Raw genomic sequence first — 14,542 nt, forward strand, 5'->3', positions numbered from 1 at the left:
GTATCACATCTACAGGTTCATAACCAAATCTTACTCGAGTTTAATAAAAATAAGTGCCATAAATCCAAGTGCATAAATGTTCTTTTGGCTTTTCACTGCTGATAGTGACAGACGTTACCGTTCAAAACACTCAGTTTTATGTCCTCAACTCTCAGTGCCACACTGTTACGTGCCAGGCAAACATTCGCAAATTCTTGCTTCTTCTCAGGGCAAATGTTCTCCACCATTTTCATAACACAGTTTTGATAAATGTATCTTCAGTAAAAGGTTTGCCATGTTTAGCTATTAACATTAACATCGTAGCTTGCTTTGGTGGTATTTTCTTTTGACCCAGGCCCAAAGAAATTGCTGTTGTGATGCCAGGGCAGCTTGGAGCTGCTTCAGTTTTTCAGCACGGTGACTCTTAGCTTGTTGTATGTGTTAGCATGTTTAGTCTGGTAGTGTCTCTTTACGTCAAAATCCTTAAACAAGGCAACCGTCTCATTACAAATTAGACAAGCACAATTGCCTTGATTTTCAGAAAAAAAGTATTGTAATTCCCATCTCTCTTGAAAGCGGCGGCCCTCACTGTAAACTTTCCTCGTTTTCTTTGCAGTGGCCATGGCAGAAATGAGTGGAGAGGGGTTCGCTGCACAGAGGCAGAGACTGATAGTATTAAAGTGGTGCTGCCACCATTTGGTGAAAGGAGGAATTACAGTTTCAAGTTTTATGGTTTATTTATTCTGTTTCACAGTGCAGGCGGGCCATAAATAATACATTATAAGACCGAAGCTGCGGGCCGTATGAAATCTGACCGCGGGCCGTGATTGGCCCCCGGGCCGGACTTTGGACATGCCTGCCCTAGACTATTTCTTAGTACAGTGATAGATTCATACAGTTTAACAAAAAGGCCACTTTACTGACTAATAGTAGAAAGGAAATGTTCTCTTTGAATTTGGGGCTTAAATTTTATTGGGAAACCAACGGGAGTGACGACCACACACGCAAAAACTCAGTTTCCCATGATTCTTTGTCGTCCGGCTTCAGGAGAAGGTAGATGGCGGCGACTAATAGAGCAGGGCTCCTCCGCTTTTGATACATTAGCAATTAAAACTTTGATCATTTGGTTGATTTAATGGTTCAGGTGGATGAACGACGGAGGATTCGCCGTCAGACTAAAGACTATTCGAGTCAAGGTAGCATGTTAGCACACAGCCATTCTCACTACATGGGCTTGTCAGGGTAAAGCGGTTACCCAGCTAGCTCAATGTTTTCATATTCTGAATTGTTTTACTGGAGCTAATCAGTTAACCACGAAGTCATTTTTTTCAGTAGGAATAGATTTGTATTTTCTAGATGTATGCGACATTTAACTATGAAAATGAATAGGCCGGCAACCAGCGGCGTCAGCAGTGATGCTAACAGCGGTGTCTGTATTGCTAAATGCTAGATGTTCCCTAGCCCCAATAGTAAAAGTAATGATCCCGTCACGGAGCTTGATAAATACCGTAATTAATGCAAATTAGAAGGAATGTGACACAACGTTCTTAAATGTTTTGCCAATAAAAATGACAACTGATTGGTGTATTTGTATAACGCCCCCTCCCCTCCTGAGCTAATACTTTAAGGCAGTGTTTTTCAATTCTGGTCCTCATGGACCAATTCTCTGCATATTTTTGATGTTTCCCTTCTGCCACACACCTAACTTGAATAACGGGGCGATTAACGGCATCTGTAGCACTTGATGGCATACAGAGGAGGTCGTGCAATCACTCGAATCTGGTGTTCTGGGACAGAGACGCATCTAAATATGTAGGACAGTGGTCCCTGGGAAAATTATCTTTCACTGAAAGTCCACCTGCACTTCTTTTGGGCTTCCTGTACCAGTTTTGAACGTCTGTAAACGGAATATCTTCTGATGCCTCTTTGTAAAACCCACTCAGGTTCACTCAGCTTGGTTGGAGAACATCTGAAAAAATCAGTTTAAGTCTTATTTTTAATTCTCAGTTTGTTTTAGGACTGGATAATTCCTCTCTATGCTGTGATCTAAACAATGTTTCCCAACCCTGGTCCTCAAGGCACCTGTCCTTGCATGTTTTAGGTGTTTTTTGTTTGTTTGTCTTTTCTTTATTTCTTTTGTTCTTTCTTTCTCTTTTTCTTTTGGCAGTTGGCAAACAGCTTAAGGTGCATTACTGGCACCTTCCAGAATGGAGTATGGTTGAAATCTTTTATTATAAGAAGAAATATATTCTTCCCAAAATACCTGCTCTTCTTCAAAAAACTAAAAAGGCTGCTAGAAACTACATACCTAGATGATCTTTGAAATTATTCAATTACATGTAATTTACTTTTATTCTTATTTAATTTTTCAATTAATACTTTTCTTTCTTAAACATATGTATCACATTCCAAAGAAATATATTGTACTGTTTCTATTTGTCCACAATAATTAAAACCTGATTATTTTAAGAGTACTGTTTAATCCTGTATGACCAAATGTCATCCTCAATATAATATCTTCTTTTTTAAATTCTATTACATTTACTAAATTCTCTTTTGACACTATAATAAAATCTAAAATTTTCTTCTCTATCCCATTATTCTTGCCATTTTTTCTTAATGTACAATTTTTATTTATTTTGACATTCAAATCAACAATAATCTTTTTTTGCATCACTTTTAGCAAAACTGTCTGGCTACTCATTTCCTACTATTACAATATAGGCAGGAAGACTAGCTTGACCTCTGATCTGCAATTTTTTATCCTGAATGTTACTTGTATCCAATATAATATCTTGTCATGATTCTGAATTTACCTTCAGAATACTTATTAATACGCTACTTGAGTGTAGTTGTGTTCTTCGGCTCAACAGATTTCAACTTATTACTGATTAACAGATGTTTGCTAAACTATAGTCATCTGAATCCGGGATATTAAGCATGGAAACACCTAAAACATGCAGGGCAGTGTGCTTTGAGGACCAGGGCTAGGAAACACTAGTCTAAACCATTCCAATGTAGGAATGGTGGTATTTTTGGAGGGTTGTGCTGCTGGAAAGTAAACAAGGATTGCTCACTTGAGGACAAGGAAGTTAGTCATCTATGTTGACTAACCTCCTTGTCCTCAGTGAAGAAAAAATCCCCACAGCATGATCCTGCCACCAGCACCATGTATTAGAGTGAGGATGTAGTGTTTTAGGGTGATATGCAGTGAGAATTTTCTGGCACATACACAGTTAACCCAAAAAATTATTTATAACCTTTGTAAATTTAGATTTAAAATTACCTTTTTGAAAATATGAAGTTTGCTTCTAATGAGTCTGGCATCACTCAAAAGATAAAATAATGGACTATTCATTGTTTTAAAAAATGCTTTTATACAAAATTCAACTTGTCGTCCTCTTATCAATTGGAAAACCACAGCGCTCAAATCCTCCTTATGATTGCTGATCAGATTTTTGCATATTTCCACTGGTACTTAAGTCTTCGAGGAAGGCCTCCTTGCCATCACTCTAATCTATACCCCAAATTTATGCCAGGACTCTGGCTGGGCCACTTCAAGACTTCAATATTACTTCCAGTTTGAAGAAAACATTTTTGTTAAATTAAAAGTTGACTTTGAAGCAGCTGTGTGTAACTTTTATTTAAAAAATATGTTATTTGCATATTTATTGAACCTGTTAGTGTTGTGACAGTATGATCTATGAAAAAATTGAGCTCCTCTGACTTCTTCCTGTGGTCCTGTTGTCATCTGAACAAATGCACTGCTTTGTTAGAAACAATCAGAGTCAGCAGGAGGGTCTTAGCACTGTCAACCAACTTCTGCTCAACCTTTCCCTTTCTCTCTGATATGCTACAGCTGGTTCACTACAACTGAGGCTGCCATGAATGCTCAGTCTAGTTAGCATGGCCACCGATGACGGCGGATAAACAATTTTCCTGGAACGGTAAGTTGCTTCTCCTCTATTAACACATTTATCAGTGAGAACATGAGGTTGATCAACAGCACTAAGACACTCTTCCTGGCTCTGGAAGTGTTTGCCTGGGAGAGGTGCATTTCTTCAGATGGTAATAGTAGCTCTTTGGAGAGCAATAACTTTCAGTGACCCTATTTTAAGTGTTATGAATGCTTTTCATGCTAATATAAAGTGGAAGCCTTGCTTAAAGAACACCATCCTCAGGGTCAAGAATAGTGGTGGAAACAATGCTTCGGGTGTGTGTTTTTTAACCGACAGGATTAGCTGCTTTAGAGAAAACGGCATCATAAAGAAGGATTATAATCAAGATTGCCTGCAATAACATCAAGAAATCTACAGAGACTTGGTCTTGAACAGTATTATTGGCTTCAGTGTCACAGTGACTCAAAACACAACTAAAGCATTAAAGAAATGGTCAACCAATAACAACAACATAACATTTTGAAGTGACCCAGACAGAACCCTGACTTAAATCTGATATTTAAGTCAGATGAGTGGAGACAAGTTTATCAACAGTTTTGCAGAAATAAACTATATGAAGTAACTTCAGTTTGTTGCATTGGATTCTATTTAGTGTTGCTTTTGAACCATAATAAATGAAACACTGACCAACATGTTTGTTGTTTAATGACAGCCTTGGCAGAATGTAATGTTTCAATTGTTGACTGTGTGTTCTATGACTTTGTATTTGTGTGCTTTTATTATGTAAAGCACTTTGAACTACCTTTTTGCTGAATTGTGCTTTACAAATAATCTTGATTGATTTATTTATGGGTATCAGCGTAAGGGAGCAGAATACAATTGCACATCACAATTGTCAGCTTTTTTAAGACTATCTTTCTGTTCCACTTCACAATTATGCGAAGTGTGAAAAAGTTTAAATACTTCTGCAAAGCACAAAGATTATTATGTTATTTAAGTGTCACATCTGCTCTCTGCTAGGTTTTTGCCTGGACCTTTTATGCTGTGTGGCCTTGGCTGACCTTTATACTACCGGGTTTCCCAACCCATGGACTCGACTTCAGCATCAGACTTCAAAAGGAGGTCATCACCCTCCTCTTCCCCAGTTGAGGTTGGAGAAACCGCCAGGAGCCCTCCTCCCTGCTCAGCCTTTTCGTCTCCGTCACCTCCTTCTTCTGAGCCGTCTTCACCGTTGTCTTCACCATTATCTTCATCGCCCTCTCTTTGTGTCAATACCTCAGTGTATAAAAATAATGTAACACATTTGAGTGAGGTGGCCAGGGTTTCTTCTACTTCCACACAACCTCTTGCCACATCTATGTCCAATAACGCCTCAGTACAGCGCTTTCCTCACATGGCAATGCAGGCGAGCAATAGCTGTGAAGAAGATGATGGGAAAAGAGGGATATACAATCCTTACAGTCCAACTGATGTAGAGAAAGAGAGAAATCTGATGGGGGAGGAGAGGCATGGGGAGAAATATGACCCTTTTGATCCAACTGGCTCTCCACAGTCAAATGTGGATGATGGGCTTGACAGAGATGAGGTCTTAGAGAAAATTGCTGAAATAAATGATAAGAAAGATGAAGAACCTCCAGATTCCACAGAGATTTTGATGAATCCACTGAGCCCCAGTCTGACCAGCCAACAGCATCTGAGGAGGAGAGTGAAAAGTAGCAGCTTCAAAGCCCGGGGGCAAAGAGAAGGCATTGACTCAGAGCATTCTGAGATAGAGGAGGGAGAGATAGTTGGAGTTGCTGACAGAGATGGAGCTAAAAAGAGGCCCTCAGAGGAACCCCTTCCTCTGAATTCTCCCAATATTTCATTCTTTGGTTCGAAACCAGAGCGCATTTTGCGTGTGCTGGATGGAGATGGGTTTGTGTCTGTGTGTACAGAGGGAAACTGGGAAGATGACAGGGAGCTTGAAGATGAGCCTGCTATCGCAGTGGAGGATTTGAGAAGGAAGTTGGTCAGCAGGAGGAAGGAAAGATATCTGTCCTTTCCTGCCTCTTCCCCTCTGTCTTCTCAGCCACCACTGCCTCCTTCCCTTCCTCAAGCTTCCATGTCTGCCTCTCCTGCCACGCCCCCGGTAGAGCAAACAAGCAAGAATCGCAAGTGCTCCAAAAGTTCTAATGATCGCGACAGGCAAAAAAGCAAAGAAAGAAAGCCAGCGGAAAAGGTGGTCAAAAGGAAAAAAAGGAAGAAGGGAAAAGAGGAGGGTTGCGAGAAGAGCAAAGAGAAAGAACGAGGACAAAAGGATTTAAAGGAGGTTAAAACAAGGGGGAGCAGTAGAAGCAGTAGTCAGAAAGGAAAGAAGAGGCGACATGGCAGCCCTGCAGTCTCCCATCACTCTTCAAGAAAAGAGATGCATTCTCGACGCTCTTTTTCAAGTCTGTCTGAAGAAAGACACAGGGAACGGGAAAAAGAGAAAGACAGGGGCAGAAAAATTCATCGAGACAGAGAAAGGGATAGAGGCAGAGATAAGGACAGAGACAGGCATCATAATCACAGCAACAGTCACCGGAAAGATGAGAGAGTACGAGATTCTAATTCTAGAAAGAGGGAAAGGGAAAAGAAGGGCAAACTGCACTCAAGCAGCAGAGAGCGGGGCCTTCCAAAGAAGCATAAGAGCAGTAGGGAGGAGAGGGAAAGTAATAGAGACAGGCAGCATGAAAGGGAACATCGACGGGATGGTCGCCCTGTTGTCCCGCCATCAATTCAAGACCTCAATGGTTCTGACCTCTTTGCTATTAAACGAACCATTACAGTGACAACCACCACTACCACCACCACAGTCCCAGGCTCGCCAAGACTTGCAGCAGCGTCTCCTTGCCGTCCCACGGAGGAGAGGAAAAGAAGAAAATGGCAATCAAATGAAGACACAGAGGAACGGGAAGGTGTTTGTGGCCGCTCACGGTCATGCTCCCCACCAAGGTATCATGGCTATGAGTCAGATCACTACTCTGACAAATTGGAAATTGATATGTTGTCTTTAGATGGAGAAGCTTTGGACTCAGATTACCCATCTTTGGAGGATACACCTCCTGCTGCTCTGCCTTTAGAACCACCCATCCCAAGCCCTAAAGCAAAACCTTCTCCTAAAGCCAGACAAAGTCATTCAAAAAAGAAGTCTCACACAATAAAGAAGTTAGATTCCCCTTCCTCTTCTAATAAAACAACAGGGAAATGCCTGTCCTCACTGACAGTGACTTCAGGTCCTACCTCCATCACTCCTGGTCTCACATCAGCAAAGAGAGCCAGAAAAGTAGGGAAGGATAAAGTACGGGACAAAAGCAGCAGAAAAGATTTAATAAGTTCTGGGAAATCCAAGAAAGAGAGCAGCAGCAGTCGGAAAGGCAAACTTCAGTCCAAAGTGTCGGTCTTGGTGCGAGAGGGAGTGAGCAGTACCACTGGAGCTTCTGTTGGTTCTGGAAAATTAAGCATGGATCTCTTGGGCCCAGGGGGTACAGGAGCGGGAGCAGGGGGTTCAGTGGTTGGAGGCTCTATTGCCGTAGTCTTTTGTAGAGACAATGAAAGCAGGTCTCCATTCCTGAAGCCTTGCTCAGAGCCCCTGTCATTAGGTGGCCGAGGTAAAGATCTAGCTGGTATGGGAAAACGAAGCAGCCTGTCGGGGCCGCCATCATCCTTAGCCAGCCCTGCTGGACTGAAATCCAAAAAAACAAAACCAAGCTCCATCACATCTACTTCTTCTTCTGCATCCTCCCCCTCATCATCTCTGGCAACCAAGCGTCGCCGCCGCTTAGCTAAGAAAAACAGTAAAAAAGCTGGAACAGCTGGTATGGTTGCTGGTGAAAGGAACCAAAAAAAATCCACATTAGAAGGCTGGACTGTATCCTCCTTTGATGCTCCATCAGCTGTTGGAGAGGGGAGTAAATTAGTTGGTCCACATACAGGTCAAACTGGCCCTCCGCCTTGCTCCTCATCCTCCTCTTCTACATCCTCCTCCACCAGTGTTCTCCCACCCTCCTCCTCTCCACCACACACACCGCCTCCATCGAATGCTCCCTTGCGGGACACCAGAGAGTCTTCTCCTGACTCTCAAACTGTGGACAGTAGTTGTAAGACACCAGAGCCCGCTTTTCTAGTTGAGGACTGCCCAAATCAGAATAGCCCTTCTCCCCCAGCTTTAAGTCCATCGAGCCTGTCTACTTCCCAGGGAGCTGGTCTTGGAAGTACCCTGTCAACACAGACTGTAAAGCCTCCCCCTCCAGAAGACGTGTCAAAATCTTTGACCTCGCCTCCTTGCTCATCTTCATCAGCAGGCCTCACCTCCCTTTCGCTGTCGCTCTCTTCCACTGACCCCTCCTCTTCGTCCTCAGTATCCTCCTCTTCTGCCAGTAAGCTGCCACCACCACCTCCTCCACCTCCACCAGCAGCAACTACTCTGCCCTGGAGTCTTCAGACAGGAGTGGACTGTACAACTGGAGGTGTTTTAGCATGTAAGTTTGTACTCCTACCTGAGCAGAACCTTGCCATGCTCTTCTGGATTATTCAGAAACATGAATCTTGAACATTTGAATGCCATTGTAAATGGTATGTTCTTATATGTAGATTATCTACTCCAAAGTACTTTACACTTCTACACTACATTACCCATTCACACACTGAGCTACGTTCTAGCACAACTGCCCTGGGAAAGATTGCCCCACAATCTGCACCCTACGACCACCACCAACAGCAAGCAAGGCGAGTAAAGTGTCTTGCCGAAGGACACGACGACTCAGACAGAGAGGGCGTATGTTCGAACCAGGATAATACCAGTTACAACTCCTACCTCCTTAGCCACCATCGCCCAATGATCATAATTCATAGAAGTGTTGTTAGAGTTCACAATTATAAACACTTAGCTTCTAAACATTATATTTCTGTTATGTTTCTATGTGAATATTTGGGAATACATGCTCACCTGTGTAAATTATTATTCTGTCAGTGACGGCTCTACTCTTCAAAATGGAGGAGGCCAATATTGCCAGCAGGGCGAAAGCACAGGAGTTCATTCAAGCAACCAGTCAGGTGAGTGAGAAAGGCTGTTGCTGTTCAGTCGTTTTTTATAAACTTTATAAAGCAATATACAATATAAAAATGTGATTATTCAACAAAATCAGAAAAACATTACATTTAAGATGTTGGCAAAAAATTAGCCTAGGAAAAGTTTTAAAAATGAACCATCTACAGCTACTCTTACTTTCAATTCAAGTAACCTCTAATTGTTCATTGATTTGGTTTTGCACATGCAGATTCTGTCCCATTCCAACCAGAACCAATCCCAGCATCACGTTCCTCCTTCCTCAACTTCCTCGTCCGCCCAAATCCCTCCACCTCCCACCGTGCCTCCACCAGCAGGTCTGAGCCCAGCCCAATTCATCCTCCACAGCTCTCTCCCTTTGGTGGGATGCACCAAAACGCCCCCATCTCACCTGCACCCCTCCCTAGGAGGTGGATGTGCACAGACCCCACCGCCGATGCTACCTGTGGGGCTGTCAGGAGTGACAGGGAGCTCTGGTGAAGCCAGATGGGAAAATGAGAACAAAGATTCAGATAAGGTACGACTAAGAAGTTTTATACAGTGGCCTGTAGTTATACTGACAGTATTAATAAAAAGAATAAAAACAGAAAAGTATAACATGATACAATTGTTTTAATTTCGAACAGGAATGCCATGATTATTCCTACAGCTGAGAGAAGCTAATATGTTGATTGTTAATGTTATGGTTAGATCTACAGCATTTATTTATGTATTAATTTCACCATTGATCATTCCCATGATGAGTAGACGCAAACTTCTGATCACTAAAGCTTAAGCACAATGCAGAGGAAATAGGGTTGATAATCTTTAGGATTTGGATTTGATTGCAATTCAAAAGGCTATGATGTAATTATAAATAAATTTGATGATGTAACTCCTTTACTGCTCTTGTTTGTACTGTACAACATTCTGGCAAAGAAAGCACCATCATGGTGAAACATTCTGCAGGAGCAGCTTTTTATAAAATCCATGTTAAAAGTATTTACATGCATTATATTTTAATTTGGATACATTTGGTTTCGCTGTATATCATGTGGATTGCCATTTCAGTACAGAATCCTGGATGTAAGATGTAGAGTGGAATTGTGATGAAAACATATCTCTAGAGCAGGGGTGGGCAATCCTGGCCCTCAAGGCCTGGAGTTACCCACCCCTGCTCTAGACCATATTTTGACAAGACCAAACTATTCCTACAGATTCCACAAATGATTCCATTAGATAAACTAAGAGAGATAATCAAATAATTAAACTTGTTTAAGCCAAAGATGAATGTATCATCCTGAACCATTACAAACAAACCTAAGTCCAGATGTGAGCATAATACCAAGGTATTTTAGACTTAAAGTCCTTTAGTAATCACTCCACCATAATGATTATCTACCTAACAAGACACACAAATACAGAATTTGGATTGGAAAATGAATATTCAGGTTTTCCTTAGCTAATAAATATCTCACCTTATTCTTTGTCTAGAAAGGCAAACCTTCTGTTTACATTCATAAGAAAGCTTTCTAAATGCCTGACTTAACTGTTTGAAAAGTTTGAAAGGATTCATGAGGGAGTTCCTTCAGAGGACATCTAAGCCAAGAGACATAAAATAGATAAATCACAAAGAGGGAAAATTAGGGTGTGCTCTAATTACAGAGGGGTCATACTCTTAAGCCTCCCTGGCAAGGTCTATTCAGGACTCTTAGAGAGGAGGGTCTGTCGAACCTCTGATTCAGGAAGAGCAGTGTGGGTTTCGTCCGGGTCGTTGGACACTGGACCAGCTCTACACCCTCAGCAGGATCCTGAAGGGTGTGTGGGAGTTTGCCCAACTCGTCTACATGTGTTTTGTGGACTTGGAGAAGGCGTTCGATTGTGTCCCTCAGGGAGCACTGCGAGGGGTTCTCTAGGAGTATGGGGTACTGGGCCCTTTGATACGGGCTGTTAGGTCCTTGTATAACCACATCTATGGTCATGAGCTTTGGGTCATGACTGAAAGAACGAGGTCACGGATACTGGCCGGAGGAACTGGCCTAAGTGGCTGGGGAGAGGGAGAGTGGCTGGGTCTCCCTTCTTAGGCTGCTACCCCCGCGACCTGACTCCAGATAAGCAGAAGAAGATGGATAGATGGATAGATTTCCTAAAATCCTAAAAATAAAAAAATGGCGGTACCCCGTGTCCTATTTGTGAGTAGGGGGACCACTACCCCAGTCTGCCAATCCAGGAGACTTCCCCTGATGTCCATGTAATATTTCAGAGTAGCGTCATCCAACACAACCCTGCAAGATTCATAGCCTTAAGGAACTCCGGGTGAATGTCATCCACCCTCGGGGGGCCTTGCCATCGAGGAGCTCTTTGACAACCTCAACGAGCTCATCCCCAGAGATTGGAAAGCCCGACCCAGAGTCCCCAGTCTCCACTTCCTCAATGGAAGGCATGTTGGTGGGATTGAGGAGGTCTTCAAAGTATTATGCCCACCGGCCCACAACGTCCCGAGTCGAGGTCAGCAGCACACCATCCCCACTATATATAAACAGTGTTGGTGCTGTACTGCTTCCCCCTTCTGTGATGGGGTAAGGGTTAGGGTTAGGGTTAGGGTTAGCCCTAACCCTACCCTGGTGGACCAGAATCACCTCAAAGCCGTGCGGAAGTCTTTCTCCATGGCCTCTCCGAAATCCTCCCACGCTTGAGTTTTTGCCTCACAACCATCCGAGCCGTTTGGACTGCCAGTAGCCATCAGCTGCTTCCGAAGTCCCGCAGGCCAAAGAAGCCCATAGGAGACTCTGCCAGATGTTCCCAGCAGACCCTCATAACATATTTGGGCCTGCCAGGTCTAACCGGCATCCTCCCCACCACTGGAGCCAACTCACCACCAGATAGTGGTCAGTGGACAGCTCCGCACCTCTCTTCTCCCAAGTGTCCTAGGCATGTGGTTGCTGATCCAACGAAATGACGTGGGATCTGCAACGAAATGACAAAATTGATCATCGATCTCCGGCCTCAGGTGTCCTGGTGCCAAGTGCACATAGGATGGACACCCTGCACAGATACCACCTTGGGTTTCTGTCCAGGGTGTCCATCTTTATTTAGACATCATTATTTTAGAGAATCTGAATTAAAATGCAATTTAAAAGTTTCTAAATTCTTTACACATTTTAACATATCTTCCTAATCACTTACGGTACATAATCTCAGGAGACAATATGTGGAATAGAAGTCTTGTGTAAAATTAGGGTATTTGCATGAGCAAGGAAGTTCAAGGTCAATTTTTTGTACATTTCTTTACACTACAGTTCTCTACCATTTCACAATGGTAATATTCACTGAATAGATCTCCCGATTCAATCATAAAGGACTTAATTTTGGTAATGGACTGGACAGATTGATTTTTAATACCAAACAAAACCTTCAGAAAATGTTCAGTAGATTTCTGAACAACATTACATGACTTTAATGTTTTTATAAGCATAATTCTTATTTAAATAAACTACATATATGGAAACAGATTCAAATGTATACATACACCACATACATTCAAATAATACCAAAACGTTTTGTACCCATCTTTGGGACTTTGTGAATTGTTTCCCATCAAATTAATGAAAGGTTTTTTGTAAAATATTGGTAGAGTGTATGTACGTCTTGGAGTATTTCTATTTTTGACAGCGTTGATTAGTAAAATCTACAATGCTTGTATTCCATAAATTTTGCAGCTATATTAAAATGACTACTACTTCGTTCTCTAAGTATCTGAAGAAGCTGCACACCCAAGAGCGGGCAGTGGAGGAGGTGAAGCTTGCCATCAAACCTTACTACCAGCGCAAAGACATCAATAAGGAAGAGTATAAAGACATCCTCAGAAAGGCTGTGCATAAGGTCAGTGTAAGCATCCAAATCACTGCATGGAAAAAGTGAAACCTCTTAAATCTTTGCAAGATTAATGTAAAGTTTTGTGGTATTAATTCATTTAAAACCAGGGTTAACTATCTGCTTTTCTCTCAGATTTGCCATAGCCGTACTGGAGAAATCAACCCAGTAAAAGTCAGCAACCTAGTAAAACTGTACGTTCAGCGCTACAAATATTTCCGGAAACACGGACGCAAAATGGATGAAGAAGAGCGAGAAGACAGGGAGCAGGGAACACTGCATTCCTCTGCCTGAGAGAAGTCTGTTTCTAACAACCATCCAGCTCAGTGTCTGAGCACTACTGTGACTGGTTTCATTTATTTTATTATTGTTTTGGAAACTTTGTCTACACATTTATGCCACCTGTTCTCTTATTTCTATGTTCTATGTAAAGATGACTCATCCTGATCATGAATTAAGTGTTCCTGGAAGTGAATTCTGCTGACTGTGATTAGCTGCAGTCCAGCACTTCTATGAAAGTTACATTTTGTTGCCTCTATCTGTTGGAGGAGATGTTCTGGCTTTTTAATAGAGAAGGGAGATGTTCCACCACTCTGTTCCACTCACCAATAATCAGTTGGAAAATGCTCAAGGACACACCTCACACAGACACTATCACATCTCTCTGAGCTGGACACTTCAGATCCATTGTATTGTCTGACTTCTTTTTATTCTATGTATTGTGTGCATGTGGTTCAGAAGTTGAGGAAAATCACTAAATGTCTTTATAAAATAACTTGGATTCCCAAATATAAACATTGCTTGAAAATTGCTGTGCAGTACTGTTTTATTTTTCATTTTCAGCTCCTCACACAAAAGTCTCTTTAAATTCACTAAGATTATACCGCGCTGTTTTCTCTATTGGCTTTTGTCCAGCTTTTCGACTTTGTAGAGCACTTATTGAAATATCAAAAAAAATAATAATACAGTGCCTTGGAAAAGTATGCATTTCCTCTGAATTTTATCCACACTACAACCTCCACTTTCAGCATATTCTATTGGGATTTTATGTAGCGGACCAACACAAAGTGGAGTTAACCCATGGAGTGTTAAACAAAATAGCTTTGCAACTTTTTTTGGTCATTTAATTATGATATTTTTATGCATTTCGCACCCTTTACTACAGTGTTTCTTTTTCAGGCTGAGGACTACTTGCCTCATTTAACAGACACTCGCAAACCACCTAATTTGATATTGCCCTCACAATAGCATGCCATCTTAATATAAATAACCTGAAACTATTAGCCTCTTAACTCATTGTTTTTGTTCCTCCTAATGTGAAAGGTGGCTCTGTTAAGTTGTCAGTGGGGAACATGCAGAAGGCAGCTTTACACAGAGCATTTAGATGGCGGTATGGACTTTATTCCATTTTCAAAACGAGTCTGGAAATATGTAAAAGACGGATAAATACCTGCAGCCGACCTAAGAACAGCTGAATACAGAGATCGACGGTATTAAAACACCCTGTTTGTATGAAGGTTTTGTCATCATTACATCATTGGTGTGAACGCATTAGTAGCGGGTTAAACAGTTGTCCAACTCATCCCAACGCCATTAGAAAGAAAACACTGTCACAGTTCTATAAAAGGTGACATACAGAAATCTCATTTAATTTTTAGGCAGAATTGTCTAAGAAAGTCCATGGCCCCTTGGCCCTCCTGTTCCGGCGCCTATGTGACAAGGCACA

The 14,542-nt window shown here is 41.9% G+C and overlaps 1 protein-coding gene across 2 annotated transcripts; it reads left to right on the plus strand.

The window, feature by feature from the left end:
• Positions 1-989: 989 nt before the first annotated feature.
• scaf1 (SR-related CTD associated factor 1) lies at positions 990-13,627 on the plus strand. Of its 2 annotated transcripts, XM_005815095.2 has the most exons (7): positions 990-1,175; positions 3,839-3,926; positions 4,899-8,377; positions 8,869-8,951; positions 9,176-9,481; positions 12,697-12,825; positions 12,952-13,627. In XM_005815095.2, exons 3-7 carry the CDS (start codon positions 4,966-4,968, stop codon positions 13,108-13,110), a joined length of 4,089 nt encoding a protein of 1,362 aa, XP_005815152.1. In that variant the 5' UTR covers positions 990-1,175; positions 3,839-3,926; positions 4,899-4,965; the 3' UTR covers positions 13,111-13,627. The 2 variants fall into 2 exon arrangements, with proteins under 2 accessions (XP_005815152.1, XP_023204721.1); XM_023348953.1 differs by lacking the exon at positions 3,839-3,926.
• Positions 13,628-14,542: the final 915 nt, after the last annotated feature.

Source organism: Xiphophorus maculatus, chromosome 16, assembly GCF_002775205.1.
Source record: "Xiphophorus maculatus strain JP 163 A chromosome 16, X_maculatus-5.0-male, whole genome shotgun sequence".
Lineage (NCBI taxonomy): Eukaryota > Metazoa > Chordata > Actinopteri > Cyprinodontiformes > Poeciliidae > Xiphophorus > Xiphophorus maculatus.